Source organism: Lagenorhynchus albirostris, chromosome 14 (assembly GCF_949774975.1).
Source record: "Lagenorhynchus albirostris chromosome 14, mLagAlb1.1, whole genome shotgun sequence".
Classification (NCBI taxonomy): domain Eukaryota; kingdom Metazoa; phylum Chordata; class Mammalia; order Artiodactyla; family Delphinidae; genus Lagenorhynchus; species Lagenorhynchus albirostris.
Window position 1 is genome coordinate 48,079,477 of NC_083108.1, and position 14,913 is coordinate 48,094,389.

General features: G+C 38.6%; 1 protein-coding gene across 1 annotated transcript in view; it reads left to right on the forward strand.

The window, feature by feature from the left end:
- OSBPL1A (oxysterol binding protein like 1A) overlaps positions 1 to 14,913 on the forward strand; it is a 208,454-nt gene that overhangs the window by 36,159 nt on the left and 157,382 nt on the right. The window contains exons 6-8 of the mRNA XM_060170508.1: positions 3,583 to 3,694; positions 8,674 to 8,759; positions 10,707 to 10,851. Coding sequence (XP_060026491.1) covers positions 3,583 to 3,694; positions 8,674 to 8,759; positions 10,707 to 10,851 — 343 coding nt within the window. The remainder of the gene's footprint in view (positions 1 to 3,582; positions 3,695 to 8,673; positions 8,760 to 10,706; positions 10,852 to 14,913) is intronic.

Here is a 14,913-nt window from a genome sequence, read left to right on the forward strand (position 1 = left end):
AAAGATGGTATAAAACAACTAGATGAGGTAGGTTGAGAAATAACATTCCTTAACTCGAATGTGCCATGTGGTGCCAAACTTGAATATCTCTGCTGTCTTTTTATAGGCACTTTATTGAGATCTAGTTTACATACTATACAAGTCACCCATGTACAATTCAGTAGTTCAGGTATGTTGACTTGTGCAACCATCAACATAATTTTAGAACATTTGGATCATCCCAGAAAGAAATCTTGTACTCATGAGCTGTCACTCCCTATTACCCCTTCCCCCCCAGGCCCTGGTAACCACTAATCTACTGTCTGTATAGATTTACCTATTCTAGACATTTCATATAAATGGAAGCATATAATACATGGTTTTCTGTGACTGGCTTCTTAACATAATGTTTTCAGGGCTCATCCATGATTATAATATATATCAGTATTTCATTCTTTTTTATTGCCCAATAATATTCCATTGTATGGACATACCACGTTTTATTTATCCAACTATCAGTTGATGGACATTTAGGTTGTTTTCACTTTGGGGATATTATAAATAATGCTGCTTTGAACACTCATGGGCAAGATTTTTGTCGTGGACGTATGTTTTCATTTCTCTTTGGTATGTACCTAGGAGTGGAATTGCTGCACCACTTGGCATTGCTCTGTTTAGTATTTTACAGAGCTTCCAAACTGATTACCAAAGCACCTGCACCGTTTTACATTCCCACTAGCATTGCATGAAGGTTTCAGTTTCTCCACATCCTCATCACACTTGTTATTGTCAGTCTTTTTCATTTTAGGCATCCTGAGGGTTGTGAAATGGTATCTCATTTGGTTTTGATTTGCATTTCCGTAATGATTAGTGATGTTGAACATCTGTTCATATGCTTATTGGCCATCTTTCTTTGGAAAAATGTCTATTGAATCCTTTGCCCATTTATTTAAATTTTTTGTATTTGAAAGACAAATTTGTAGAGTAGTTTCAGGTTCACAGCAAGACTGAGGGGAAGATACAGATTTCCCACGTATGCCCTCCTCCACACACACATGGTCTCTCCCATTATCAACATGCCCCACCAGAGTGGTTCGTTTTTGTTTTTTTTTGTTAAAACAAGTGATGAACCTACATGGACACATCATAAACACCCTAAGTCCATAGTTTACATTAGCATTCACTCTTGCTGTTGTATGTTCTTTGGGTTTGGACAAAATGTTTAATGATATGTGTCTATCATTATAATATCATATAGAGTATTTTCACTGCCCTAAAAATCCTTTGTGCTCCACCTGTTCATCCTTCCTCCCACCCAGATCCCTGGCAACTACTGATCTTTCTACTTTCTCCATAGTTTTGCCTTTTCCAGAATGTCACATAGTTCCATGTGTATGTCACATACATACAGTATGTATCCTTTTCAGATTCTTTGCCCATTTTTAAAATCGGATAGTTTGGTGGTGGTGGTGTTTTTGAGTTTTGGGAGTTATTTACATGTTCTGGATATAAATCCTAGATCAGATACCCAATTTGCAAATATTTTTTCCCACTCTGGATTGCCTTTTCACTCTCTTGATAGTGCTTTGTTGTACAGAGTTTTTAATTTTGATGTAGTCCAATTTCTTTCTTTTTTTTTAACCTATGCTTTTGGTGTCATATTCCAAGAAATGACTGCTATGAAGCTTTTCTCTTATGTTTTCTTCTAAGATTTTTGTTTTAGGTTTTCTGTTAGGTCTTTCTTCCTAATAGAGTTAATTTTGGTATGTGGTATAAAGTATACAGGTCCAACTTTATTTGTTTGCATGTGAATGTCCAGTTTTCCCAGCACCATTTGTTGAAGAGACTGTCCTTTCCCCTTCAAATGATCTTGGCACTCTTGTTGGAAATCATTTGAACAAAATGTGAGAGTTTATTTCTGGGCTCTCTTTTCTATTCCATTGGTCTCTATGTCTATCTTTATGTCATTATTGCACTGTTTTGCTTACTTTGATTATCTTTGAGGTAAGTTTTGGAATCTGGAAGTGTGAGATCTCCAACTTTGTTCTTCTTTTTCATTACTGTTTTGTCTATTTGGGATCTCTAGAGATTCCTTGTGAATTTTATGATAGGATTTTCTGTTTCTGGAAAAAACATCATTGGGATTTGTTAGGGATTGCATTGAATCTGTAGATTGCTTTGGGTAGTGTTCACATCTCAACAATATTAAGTCTTCCCATTCATGATCACTAGATGTCTTCCCACTTATTTATATCTTCTTTAATTTCTTTGAGCTATATTTCATAGTTTTAGTGTATAAGTCTTTCACCTCCATGGTTAAGTTTATTCTTAAGCGTTTTATTCTTTTTGATGCCATTGTAAATGGAATTGTTTTTCTTAATTTCCTTTTCTGATTGCTCTTCTTTATCTTTGACCATTTTTTCAATTGGGTTGTCTTTTTGTTGAATTGTAAAAGTTCTTTATATATTCTGGATAAAATTTCCTTATCAGATATATGACTTATAAATACTTTCTATCATTCTGTGGGTTGTTCTGCTTTCTTTACTAATATGAACTGTTTACATAAACTATGAAAACACTTCTTCCAAAATGTTACCTTTAAAATGATAGGAAATGCTAAGATATTTTATAAGAATTTACTTTATTAAAATATTAGACTTTTTAGCAGTTTTTCTATTTGTAAAATGTGGTAGTACATTTTATAGAATAATATTCAGTGAAAAGTATGTTTATAGACACTATAACATCCAGGAAACTGATGTATTAGGCAAAAGGAGTATGACTTAAGCAATTATGTCATAAATAAAATTATGTTAAAAAAATCTCAGACTTATGCAAGGGAAAAATGATCAGAAAGAAACCGTCCAAAATGTTTGTAGTGGTCATGGAGTGACTAGGACAATGAGTATTTTGTTTTCTTCCTGTCTGTGTTTAGATAGATATGCATTTAAACATTTTTTACTACAAAAATTCCTAAAAGAGCTGTTAGCCACTTAGAGTAAATATGAATGATGTAGCTTATGCTCCGTTGTTGAATATTGACTTCAGGAGATCATTTGATTCATTATAAAGCATCCCTTTGATAGTGTTGTATCCTGTCAGTCTATATCACTTCAGAAAATAATGTCCTATTTATTATAAACATCATAATTAACTTTTAAAAGATCTAAGTCTGTAGAGGAAATTATTTTTTTTCAACATTTTTTGGAGGAATAATGTTAAATGAATGTATTATCTGCTCTAATTATCTAATTTATATTACTAATTTAAATAATGGCTTTGTTAACTCATATTTAGTTTTGACCACATGAATCAACTTGGTAAAATAACCAGGTAATTTACTTTAAAAATCAGTTACAGAAGTTGTCTGTTTAATTGTGGATTGGCAACTGTTTAGGCAGCATCAGTCATTACTACAATTAGTTGAATTGTAGTAGTCAATTTAAGTGAATACTGAGGAACCACAATAATGCAGACAGAACTGAAGTGATATAAAGATTCCTACCTAGTCATTCTTTCTATTGTAGAAGAAACTCAGTAGTAATTAGTAATTTGAAAAAGGGCTATAATATAATAAAGTCTATAATTTCTCTGCTTTTTTAGGAGTTGGTAATGCTTCTTTTAGAATATAATGCTCATACTACTGTTGTTAATGGGAATGGACAGACAGCAAAGGAAGTCACTCATGACAAAGAAATCAGAAACATGCTTGAAGGTAAATATTATGAATCTTAATCTAAACAGCATTTATTTTCGTTATAGACACGGTCCAGAATAGAAGTAGAAATGGCTTCTGAGGTGCCAAAATAGATGACACCAAGCCTGTGGTCTAAAGATAATGTAATTTGCAAGTCACTGATTAGACATAAAACTATATGAGAGTTTCCGCAGAGCTTTTAAATTCTTTATATAAGATTATGGCGAGTTTTAAAAATCAAATCTCCAACAAAATTAAAAGTAGAAATTAGAGACATGAGGGAGTACGGCTGAAAGGCTGCAGAAGCATGATAGTGAAGGAATACAGAGCGCAGGACAGGAGAACTATAAGAGGTGTAGCTACTGGGAGTCATGTGATATTGGGGACGATAGCTCTGGCAGGCTCCATTACCCTGAGGGCTTCACTGTAGTACAGCAGCCAACAGTAAATTCTTCATGGATCAGCTTCATTGTTAGATGAACTTCAAAGATTCAGTTACGTTTAAGAAGACATATTAGGGATTTCTCTAAAAATAGTTTAAAACAAAAATACTTTGATGCTTACTTTGGGAAGCGTTCATTCGTTAGGATTATCCCCCAAATATCCAGGGCTTTGGCTGTAATTATTTTTTTGGTAGTATTTCTATAGTAGAGAAGAGAAGATCACATTTTTTAAAATTAATTTATTTGGCTGCGTTGGGTCTTCGTTGCGGCACATGGGCTTCTCTCTAGTTGTGGCATGTGGGCTCTAGAGCGCGTGGGCTTAGTTGCCCCGCGGCATGTGGGATCTTAGTTCCCCGACCAGGGATTGAACCTGTGTCCCCTGCATTGGAAGGCAGATTCTTAACCACTGGACCATCAGGGAGGTCCCTGAGAAGAGAAGATTTCTTAATTACTACTTTATGAATAAAGGTATTGAATTAGAGTTGCAGTTTCACACACATCCTTTGTTTCTTTCCTCTGCAATTCAGAGAAGGGCAAGATAATTTTGTACTTCAAGGGTGTTGCTTTATTTGTTATTAGTATTTTTATCTATGTACGAAGCAAGGTCTTGCTTTTTATTACTTTCCAATTGACCTTGAAACCTAAAATCTCCCTTGTTTCTTTAGTTACAAGATACTGTCTGCTTGTCAGACACCTTTAGATCAACGTCTCTACGCGCTCTTGCATCTAAAATGAACCCTCTCATTTTCAATAAACAAATCAACACATAACATCTTCTATAAGGCTCAGTATTATGTGATTTTGAGGAGATTGATCATATTATATGTCATCCCTGCCCTTTAATAAATTATGATCTAATTGGGAGGATTAGGTACTGTCTTTGATCCTGTTCTATTATTTTATTTGTAATAAGATGAGAACCCAGAACTGACGTTCTCCTGACAGACTGGGATGTTGGGTTCACCTGACAAGTTGACATTTAATGGGGCTAGCTGTAAAGACGTGCTCTAAGTACCCACTCTCACAGCCACCAAAACCCAGCTGTGCTAAGAACAAGGGCTTAGTTGACTTGATGGACACTTAACGATTTATCAGCTACAGTATGGTCCTAGCTGGGGTAATAGAAGTAGAAATAGAGATTTTGCTCTGATGAGATCACCTTAGCCAGGTGTGATATCATTTGTGGATAGTGCATTAAATGGATCAGCCTGCAGGGAGTACATCCACAACCCACCAAGACCACAGGTAGACCAGAAACCCAATTGTAGGGTAATGCATGTAGAGACAGGAAATGTTTCACCCCAGAAAGACAGATATCAGTAGACACAACAGAATCATGTTTGAATATCTCAAGAACTGTTATATTGGAAGAGGGGTATTCTTATTTGAGGCCGACCAGGGCCAGTTGACGATCCACTTGATGGCATGCCAGGGAGTTTATCTTTGGGTCCAGTGTATTATAATAATGGCTTGGGTTGCCTTGAAAGGTGTAGTGAGTTTCCCATGATTAGAAGTGTTTGGAAGAGGGTAGATTTCTACTTGTCAGGCACTAGAGAGGACTAGTGTACCTTCTTTTACATATCGTTTGACTTTTTTTACTTTGAGAAATATCCAACCTATGGGAAAGTTTCAAGAATAGTACAACAAACACTTGTATATCTGCACTTAGGCACCAGTCATTAACATTTTGCCACATCTGGTTTACCTTTTTATATATTATTTAATGTTATCTATTTACTTTTAATTTTTTTTTGTGGTGCTATTAGGGAATAATTTGCAGACATAATGATACTTTAGCCCTAAGTACTTCAGTATGTATCTCCTAAGAACAAGGATATTTCCTTATATAATCACAATATAGTGATCAATTTCATGAGATTTAACATCATTATCATAAGATCACTGTTGTAGAATGCCCCTCAACTTGGGCTTTTCTTGTCTCATATAATCAGATTCAGGATATTCATTTTGCCATAGGTTGTATTTGGCATAGGATAAGGTTTTATGCTTTATACCAGTGCATATTAGGAGGTACATGATGTCATTCTGTTCCATTACTGGTGAAATTATCTCTGATCACTACGTGGTCCACTGTTAAGCTACCTTCCCCCTTTTGTAATTAATAAATAATCCTTGGGGAGAAAAACTGAGACCATGTAAATATCCTGAAATCAGGATAAAATCACTTTAAATCAGTGATTTTAGCATTCGTTGATAATTCTTGCCTGAATCACTCTTTACTATAGAGATTGCAAAAGGGTGATTTTCTGTTGTTAATGAAGTACATTTGGTAGGTTCTCACCTGCATTTGAAGTGTACTGCTATTTAACCTACGCTGGGCATGTATGTAAGTGTCTTATCAGGATGGAGTTAGGCTTCATGATCTCTGTGATCCCTACTAGCTCTGGATTCTGATTGAAAAGAAAGACAAAGAGTTAGTTTATAGTCATATCAAATTTAAAATTTATAGGACAGGGACTTCCCTGGTGGTCCAGTGGGTAAAACTCTGCACTCTCAATGCAGGGGGCCCAGATTTGATCCCACGTCAGGGAACTAGATCCCACATGCGTGCTGCAACTAAGAGTTCGCATGCCTCAATGAAGATCCTGAGTGCCGCAACTAAGACCCAGGGCAGCCAAAATAGATAGTTAGATAGATAGATGGATGGATGCAGCCAAAATAAATAAATAAATAGATAAATATTTTAAAAAATGAAAATAAAATTTATAAGACAAATTATTTGGGGGATGGAGTATTTGCTTTAAAAAACATTAAGGTATAAAATATATGGATAAAAGTAAACATTATTAATGCACAGCTTGCGGTTTTCACAAGGGAAACACATCCATGTAGACAGCACCCATGTCAAGGAACAGAACATTATGGGCACTCTAGAAGCCTTGAGTCTGCAAATTGGAATATTTGTTTTTATAGGCTGGATCAGCAGTCTTCTTTCAGTGTCCAGAAGGAACACAGGACAGGAACACAAGCAGGGTTTTCAACTCCAAATCCAGTTTTCCTTCATTGATGAGCCTAGACAATCTAGAGGGAAACATTTACCACCCTTCCTTAAAGTCTAGAACAAACATTATTAAACATTGTTTGATTATTCAGTGAATATTTATTGGCTAGATATGCATTGTGCCAGATACTGTCATAAATGTCTAGGATACACAGAAGAGTAAGAACAGGTACCTGACTTCGAGAATGACTGCAGGGATAAATTACAGCTCCAGGTAATACATGTAGTAGTACAGGTGTGTAGGGAAGGGTGGGGACGTGACTGTTCTCCAAAGCTCACAGTCCAGTGGCCTTAGAGGAAAGACTGAAGAGCACGAATCCCAGCAAAAGAAAGCAGTGTTGGGAGCATGTGTGGAGGCGTGGCAGCCTTCCTCCAAAGTGGAGAGAGAGGGAGTGGGTGTGGAAATCAAAATGTGAGAAAAGAAGATGATGGTATATTAGTAATGTTAGTCCGTTCTTAAGACAAAGTTAAACTGGTTCCAGCTATTCCTGTATTCAAGCTATGTGTTTCCTGTAGTTGAAATGCAAGGGCATGCGTAGTGTCTCGAACAACTGTTAGCGCATAGTAATTACTAACTATTAATAAATGTTCATTATTTCTTGAGGAGACCTAGGAAACCTTTTATAGTTCCTCCCTTGCAGCCTTTGCACAGGACATTGTACACATATTATAAGGGGGATTATTATTAAGCCTTTCTATGAAATTGTTTCTTTTCTGTAAGCCAAAACAGAACTCAGACATAGCAGAAATGAGACCTTATTACATACTGTCGTCCCTTAAATCATACTGCTCTCATTCTCTGCAAGTACGAGCAGCACAGAGTCATGGTAAAAGCGTGGACTCTGGAACCCACCTGCCGAAGGTCAAGTCCCAGCTCCTCCACATACCGGCTGTGTGGCTTAGGTTAAGTTCCTTAGCCTCTTGCTGCCTCAGTTTCTTCATCTATAAAATTGTGAAAATAGTAACGCTTCAAAGAGTAGTTATGAGGATTTAATGCGTTAATATTGTTTAAGTGTTTTGAAAGGTATTTGGCATGTAGTAAGTGCTAGAGTGTTTGTTAAAGAAATAAAATATTCTTATGTAGAAGTATGTAAGTATGTATAAACCTAAATATATTTATATGGTGTGTATGTCTTCCTGCCAACGCTATTTCTTATTATTTTTGCATTCTAAGGTTCTGGAAGGTATGAGTACCTCTCCCCACTTATCTACCTTTCCAAGGCACATATATAATAGTATTTCAGCATGCAAAAGTAATTCATAATTACTTGTGTTGGGTGTTGTCGTGAGTAATGTACTTAGGGACCTCTGAATTGAAAACAAAAATTCATCTGAACCTGAGGGAAGTTGAACTCTGTAGTCTGAAATAAAGGCAGTGAGAATAACAGTAAAGTCTAACAGCATTTGAATTACAGTTCAAAACATTGTGACTTTTCTTACCATGATCACTTTGTTCTCTATACATCTTTGTGATAAATTTGCTAATAGGATCCAGACTAGAAGTAGAATAATATGTACTTTTCCTTTTGCAGCTGTAGAAAGGACTCAACAAAGAAAGCTTGAAGAATTACTTTTAGCAGCAGCAAGAGAAGGCAGAACAGCGGAACTCACAGCTCTGGTAAAAACAAAAACAAATGTATTCTTTACTCTGCAGGGAATTTTTTTTTTTTCCAGAAAGGTGTGAAGTTTATTAAGATAGTAAGAAAAAAAAGATGGAACAGTAAATAGCTACTGAATTTGGGATAGTTCCTTATTTACAAGTTTTACTGCAGGAGGCCCATTTAAATCAGCATTTCGCATAATCAAAGGACTACAGTTTTTCCCTGGAAATATAGGTATTTCACTCTCCAGGTAAAAGATTATTGAAAACATTAAGTGACCGCCCCAGTTAGAAACAGATAAGCAAATACCTTCAAGATATATAAAAAAGGGTAACTGCTGGGCTTCCCTGGTGGCGCAGTGGTTGAGAGTCCGCCTGCCGATGCAGGGGACACGGGTTCGTGCCCCAGTCCGGGAAGATCCCACATGCCGCGGAGCGGCTGGGCCCGTGAGCCATGGCCGCTGAGCCTGCGCTCCGCAATGGGAGAGGCCACAGCAGTGAGGGGCCCGCGTACTGCAAAAACAAAAAACAAACAAACAAACAAAAGGGTAACTGCTACTTAAACATGAATTTTCACAAATTATTCTTGTGCCTAATCCAGACAATTTGCTTAGAAAAGCTGAGGAAATTTTTTACTTAACGTTGAGTTCATAACGTAGTCAAATTGTGGGACTAGAATACTCGAGATCATAATAATAGAACAGAAGTCTTTAAATATCTGAAAACACAGCATGGTAATAGTTTAAGCAGGATATATTTTAAATGATTACGTTTTTCTCTGAATTTCTGATTTACTACCCCACTTCTACTTGAAAACCTAATGGTTAAGAATTTAGTTTTTCATGGTAAACATTTAATATAAGGATAGTTTTTTTCTTCATGATTAATCCAATTTAAAATTGGCATATAATATATAAGACCTATAAAGGAATACCTTTCTCTAATTTTGATGAACAATTATTTCTGAAAGGTATGCTATAGTTCTAGAAAATAACATACAAACAAGGGACAATATTTTTGAAATATTTATATCATGTTAGAACAGACTGAAAACTTACCCATTTCTTTTTCTTCTTAGGAGACCTACTTTCCAGTTTCCATTTCCTGAAAATAGTCTCATTAAACACAAAACTCTGAATGTGGTCTAAATTCAAGACTGAAGCACGGCCATTTGCCTTAAAGTTACTTCAGTTCGTTTGAAAAGGTCTCTCTGGTTTCCAAGTATAGTGCCTAAAACATATTTTAAAACTTTGTGAAATGGAGACTCCTTTAAAAAGAACTTTTTAAAGGAGTCAACTGGGAACAACAAATTCAGTAGACCTTTAACATTTACATGTTTAACACTTATGGGTTTTTTTTTTTTTTTTTTTTTTTTGGCGATACGCGGGCCTCTCACTGTTGTGGCCTCTCCCGTTGCGGAGCACAGGCTCTGGGCGCGCAGGCTCAGCAGCCATGGCTCACGGGCCTAGCCGCTCCGCGGCACATGGGATCCTCCCAGACCGGGGCATGAACCTGTGTCCCCTGCATCAGCAGGTGGACTCTCAACCACTGCGCCACCTGGGAAGCCCACATTTATGGTTTTAATGCTTCTGAATGACTGTGGTAGACCAATTTGTAATTTTGCTGTCACAAGTGTGAATTGCAAGACTGGTAGGGGCGAAAGAATCTTAGTGGGATCCCAGTGTCCAGGGGTGGCCCTGGTGTAGTGTGTGGTGTCTGTTGTCAGGGGAGCGTGGGGCCTGAGATTCCGTGGCAGCTTGAGGACAGCATGGGGAGTGACGTGGGTTGGCTGATTTTGTGAGCAGGAACCCACCGACAGTTGAGATGCTGAGGAGCCCCACTGCTCATCAGGCTCTGGAGCATGAGGGTCCGCCTGAATTTTCAGTTCTACTGTACCGTCATGGGTTTCATGGAAGAAAGTCTGTCTTTGGTATGTAATCTGCATTGTATTTCTTCAATTGTCAGCTCAACAGGCCGAATCCTCCTGCTGTTAACTGTTCGGATCAGTTAGGAAATACACCCTTGCATTGTGCCGCCTATCGGGCTCATAAACAATGTGCCTTAAAGCTTCTAAAAAGTGGAGCAGACCCTAATCTGAAGAACAAAAATGGTAAGCCTGTTGGTGAAAGCCATTGTTGGTCATTTTGAAGCTGTAAAGAAATGAAGTGTTTTGTCATAGTGCCCAGCCTTTGTTAAGCTGTGTGGTCCCTGTTTAATTTTGAAGTCAAGGCATTTACACGAAAGAAAAAATTTATTAATTTACTTCTCAGTTAAGACCTAAATGTTTAATAATGCCTGTTTCATATGAGGCACTAATGATGCCTAAGATCTGATTTCCACCCTCAAGGGAAAGAAAGTACAGTTAACTCTTGTTATTTGTGGTAGTTATGTTCTATAACATTGCTGTGACCTCTGAATTAGTGGATACTGAACCATTGCTTATAAGGGAAATACAGAGTTAAGTTCCTGTGAGCCTTTGGTCACAGCATTTTCATCCACTGATCAACACGTAGCCTTGTTTTATGCGTGCTTCTGCTTAAAAACACCTTATTCAGTGTACGTTATTGACTTACTAACACTGAGCTCACTGCCAAGAGCACTATAACTCATGCCTGGACTAAACTCGTGTAACACATACTCTGTTCAGAAGGCACATCACAGGCTTCTTGCACTTAGGAGCACTAGACAGCACTTCAGCCCTGTGCTTGGGGGCCAGTTTCAACAGTGAAATCACCAGAAACAAAACGCGAAAAATGTGGCACTAGGTAGACTGTGACGAGGACACTTGTTCACAGTACGAGAGCTGAGATAAGAAGGCAGAGCACCAGCTTTTCCACTTCAGGGAATGTGTGCATCAGAAGACTCAAGTTTTTTACCGATCTGGATGTGTCTGTGAATGACCAAAAAATTGCCATGAGTATTGACTTTGAGATTAAAGTACATTTTAACAATTGGCGAGTTTGCAGATGTGGAATTCACAAACAATGAGGATAGACTGTACATGCACGAAGCATCAAAGACAGAATTGGATGACCATAAGAGGAGCTGTAAAAGGTGTATTGGGTAATCAGTGGAGGAACAGCTCATTAGGGCTTTTCTGCATCCCTTTTTAGGATGCTTCCCTCTGCCGACCATTGGCCTGGATTAGCACTTGTCTGTGGTCCCATAGGACCCTATGTTGACCTCTTCATAGCTTCAGTTGTTCTCCGTGGTAGTTGTTGACTTATGTAGCTGTCTCCCGTGAGACTGAGCTCCTAAGGGGAGGGCTAACGTTTTACTGTCTAGTTTACCCAGCACCTAGAGTAATGTGTAGCATTTGATGCCTCCTACAAGTTGCATGTTTGTTGAAGGTTTGGGGCTATTAGATATAGCTTCCTGAAGGAATACATCTTTTATACAGACCCTGGAGTCCTAATAAGATAAAAAAAAAATTCATCTCTAAATACTTCAGTTTGTATCTCTAACAAAAGGCCCCCCAATATATTTTTTTCCTTTTAAATAAAACAATACTATTATTATCTAGTAAGATATTGGTAAGCTGAATTTTGGGAAAGGGTGTTGTAGGCAGAGGGAAGATTATGAGCAAAGGTAGTAAAGTGAAAAATGTAAGTCAAGTTGAGGTGACATCTCCAGTTTGACACATCCAGGGGTATTAAGGGGAGCAATACTGGGGAATCCTGTAACTGCAGATTAGCTTCCATCGTGGCGAGCCTCAAAATGCCAGACTGTTTTGCCCCTTAATTTCAAGGTCAAGGAGACTCTGAGGAGTGGAGGGATGAGGTGCTTTAAAAAGATTAATATGGTTACAATATCTAGGATGGGTTGTGACAGGCCCAAGACTGTAGGGAGGGATCAGTAGGGCCATTGAAATGGTCTTAGGTGAGAGGTAATTAGGACCTGAACTTTAGTAACATCAATGGGTGTAGAAAGGAGAAAGAAAATTTACTATAGAATCTCACGCTTCTTCCTCTCTTCTTTTGACTTGGCCCTTACGCCCTAGACTGGCACTGTTCTGTAGAGATACAATGGGACCCACATATTAAAAGTAAAAAGAAACAGGAAATTAATTTTCATAATGTATTTTATTTAAAGCAGTATATCCAAAATACCATGTCAACATGTAACTGGTGAAAAAAAAATTATCAATGAGGTTTTACATTCCTTTTTTGGTACCAAGTCTTTGAAATCTGGTGTGTGTTTTACACTTCACAGCACATCTCAGCTTGAACTAGATGCATTTCAAGTACTGAATGGCCACATGTGGTTAGTGTCCACCATATTGGACATTGCAGCTCCAGACGTACTGAGCTGTTTGAGGCTCTCTAGTTAACCGTGCTGTCCTCACTCTGCTTATGCTCTCTCTGCCAGGAATACCCTTTTCCTTCTTGTCCATGTGGTAAACTCTAGTCTCACCTTAAGAATTAGCTCAAACTCGGCTTCCCCAGAGAGGCTTTTCCTGTATCCCTGAGGTAGACATAGGTTCTTCCAGGAATAAGTTAGAAGAGAAATTGGAGGATGCAGAAGGGGAAGCACTCAGGAGACATGAGGGAAATGCCAGTTCCATGGAAGCCAAAGGAAGAGAGTAAATGCAGAGCTAAAGGGGTAGGATGTTATTGGTGTTGCCAGCATCCTAGACTGAAGAAGATAAACACTGAGAAAAGGCTGTGGAATTCAGTGACACAGTGCCCAGTGGTCCTTTCTGAAAGAGCAGTTTTCACTGGGTAGTTGAGTGAAGGCTCGGTTAGGGGTAATGACTGAGTAGGAAATGAGGAGGCTCAGGCAGCATTACTTACCTGCTTCTTTGCAATATGTAAGAACAGAGGATAGCTCCATGGCCAAGTGGAAGATTTTTTAGGCACGGGGAATTTAAGTATGTTTGAAGTTAAGGAGGACCAAGGCAGTAGAAAAAGAGCTTGACTTCATTGTGACACTTAGACATGTAACTTTTTTTTTTTTTTTTTTTTTGCGGGACGTGGGCCTCTCACTGTTGTGGCCTCTCCCGTTGCGGAGCACAGGCTCCGGACGCGCAGGCTCAGCGGCCATGGCTCACGGGCCCAGCCGCTCCGCAGCATGTGGGATCTTCCCAGACCGGGGCACGAACCCGTGTCCCCTGCATCGGCAGGCGGACTCTCAAACACTGCGCCACCAGGGAAGCCCTAGACATGTAATTTTTAAAAAGGTAATGTTTGGGGGAATAGCAAAAAAAAGTAGGAACATATTTGAGAAACGAGCTTTAGGTTTTTTAATGGAGGCAATTATAAACACAGCTGAAGGATGTAAAAGAAGACCTAAAAAATGGAGAACGCTCCATGTTTTTGGTGGAGAAAGACCTCAACATTGAAAAGCTAACAGTTCTCCTCAAATTAATTTATAATTCAAAGCAGTCCCAGCCAGAATCCTCAAAAGGTTTTCATAGAACTTGACTAGCTGATTCTAAATTTATACAGAAAAGTCGAGGGCAGAGAATTTTAAAGGGGGAGAGAAGCCGTGAGGGCTTGCCCTTGCTGGATAAAAGGACCAATTATGAACCTCTGGTAGGTAAAGTATTCGTTTCTTCAACAAATATTTGAGTGCTTATGTGCCAGGTACTACACCAGGGACTAGGGACCTAGAACAGTGAAGAAAAAAAAGACCAGGCAAGTTCCTGCTTTCATGGAACCTGCATCCTAACAAGGTAAGGGCAATAAAATGCAAATAGAAAAGCAGGTATTTAATATGTCAGATGTGATAAGTGCTCTGAGGGGGGAAAAGGCAGGGAAATGGGATCCAGAGTGTGTTGCATGTATAGAGGGCTCCTTCTTTGTATGGGGTGGCAGGAGAAGCTTCTCTGTTAGGATGGCAATTAAAACTTGAAGTGAGGGGGCAAGCCATGTCAATATCTGGGAGACGGGCTTGGTACTAGGCAGAGGAAACAGGTGAGAGTGTGCGTGATGTGTCAGGAAAAGCAAGGAGGCCAGGATGTCCAGAGCAGAGTGAGAGAAGGAGAGTGGTCGGAGGAGGGGGTTAGAGAGGCAATGGGAACTGGATCATGAAAGGCCTTTCAGGTTATTGTAAGAATTTTGGCTTTTACTCTGAGAGATGGGAAGATGCAGGAGGGTTTAGAATGGAGCAGTGATGCGATCTGACCTATGTTATGAAAAATGATCCCTCTGGTTGCCGTGAGGAGACTAGA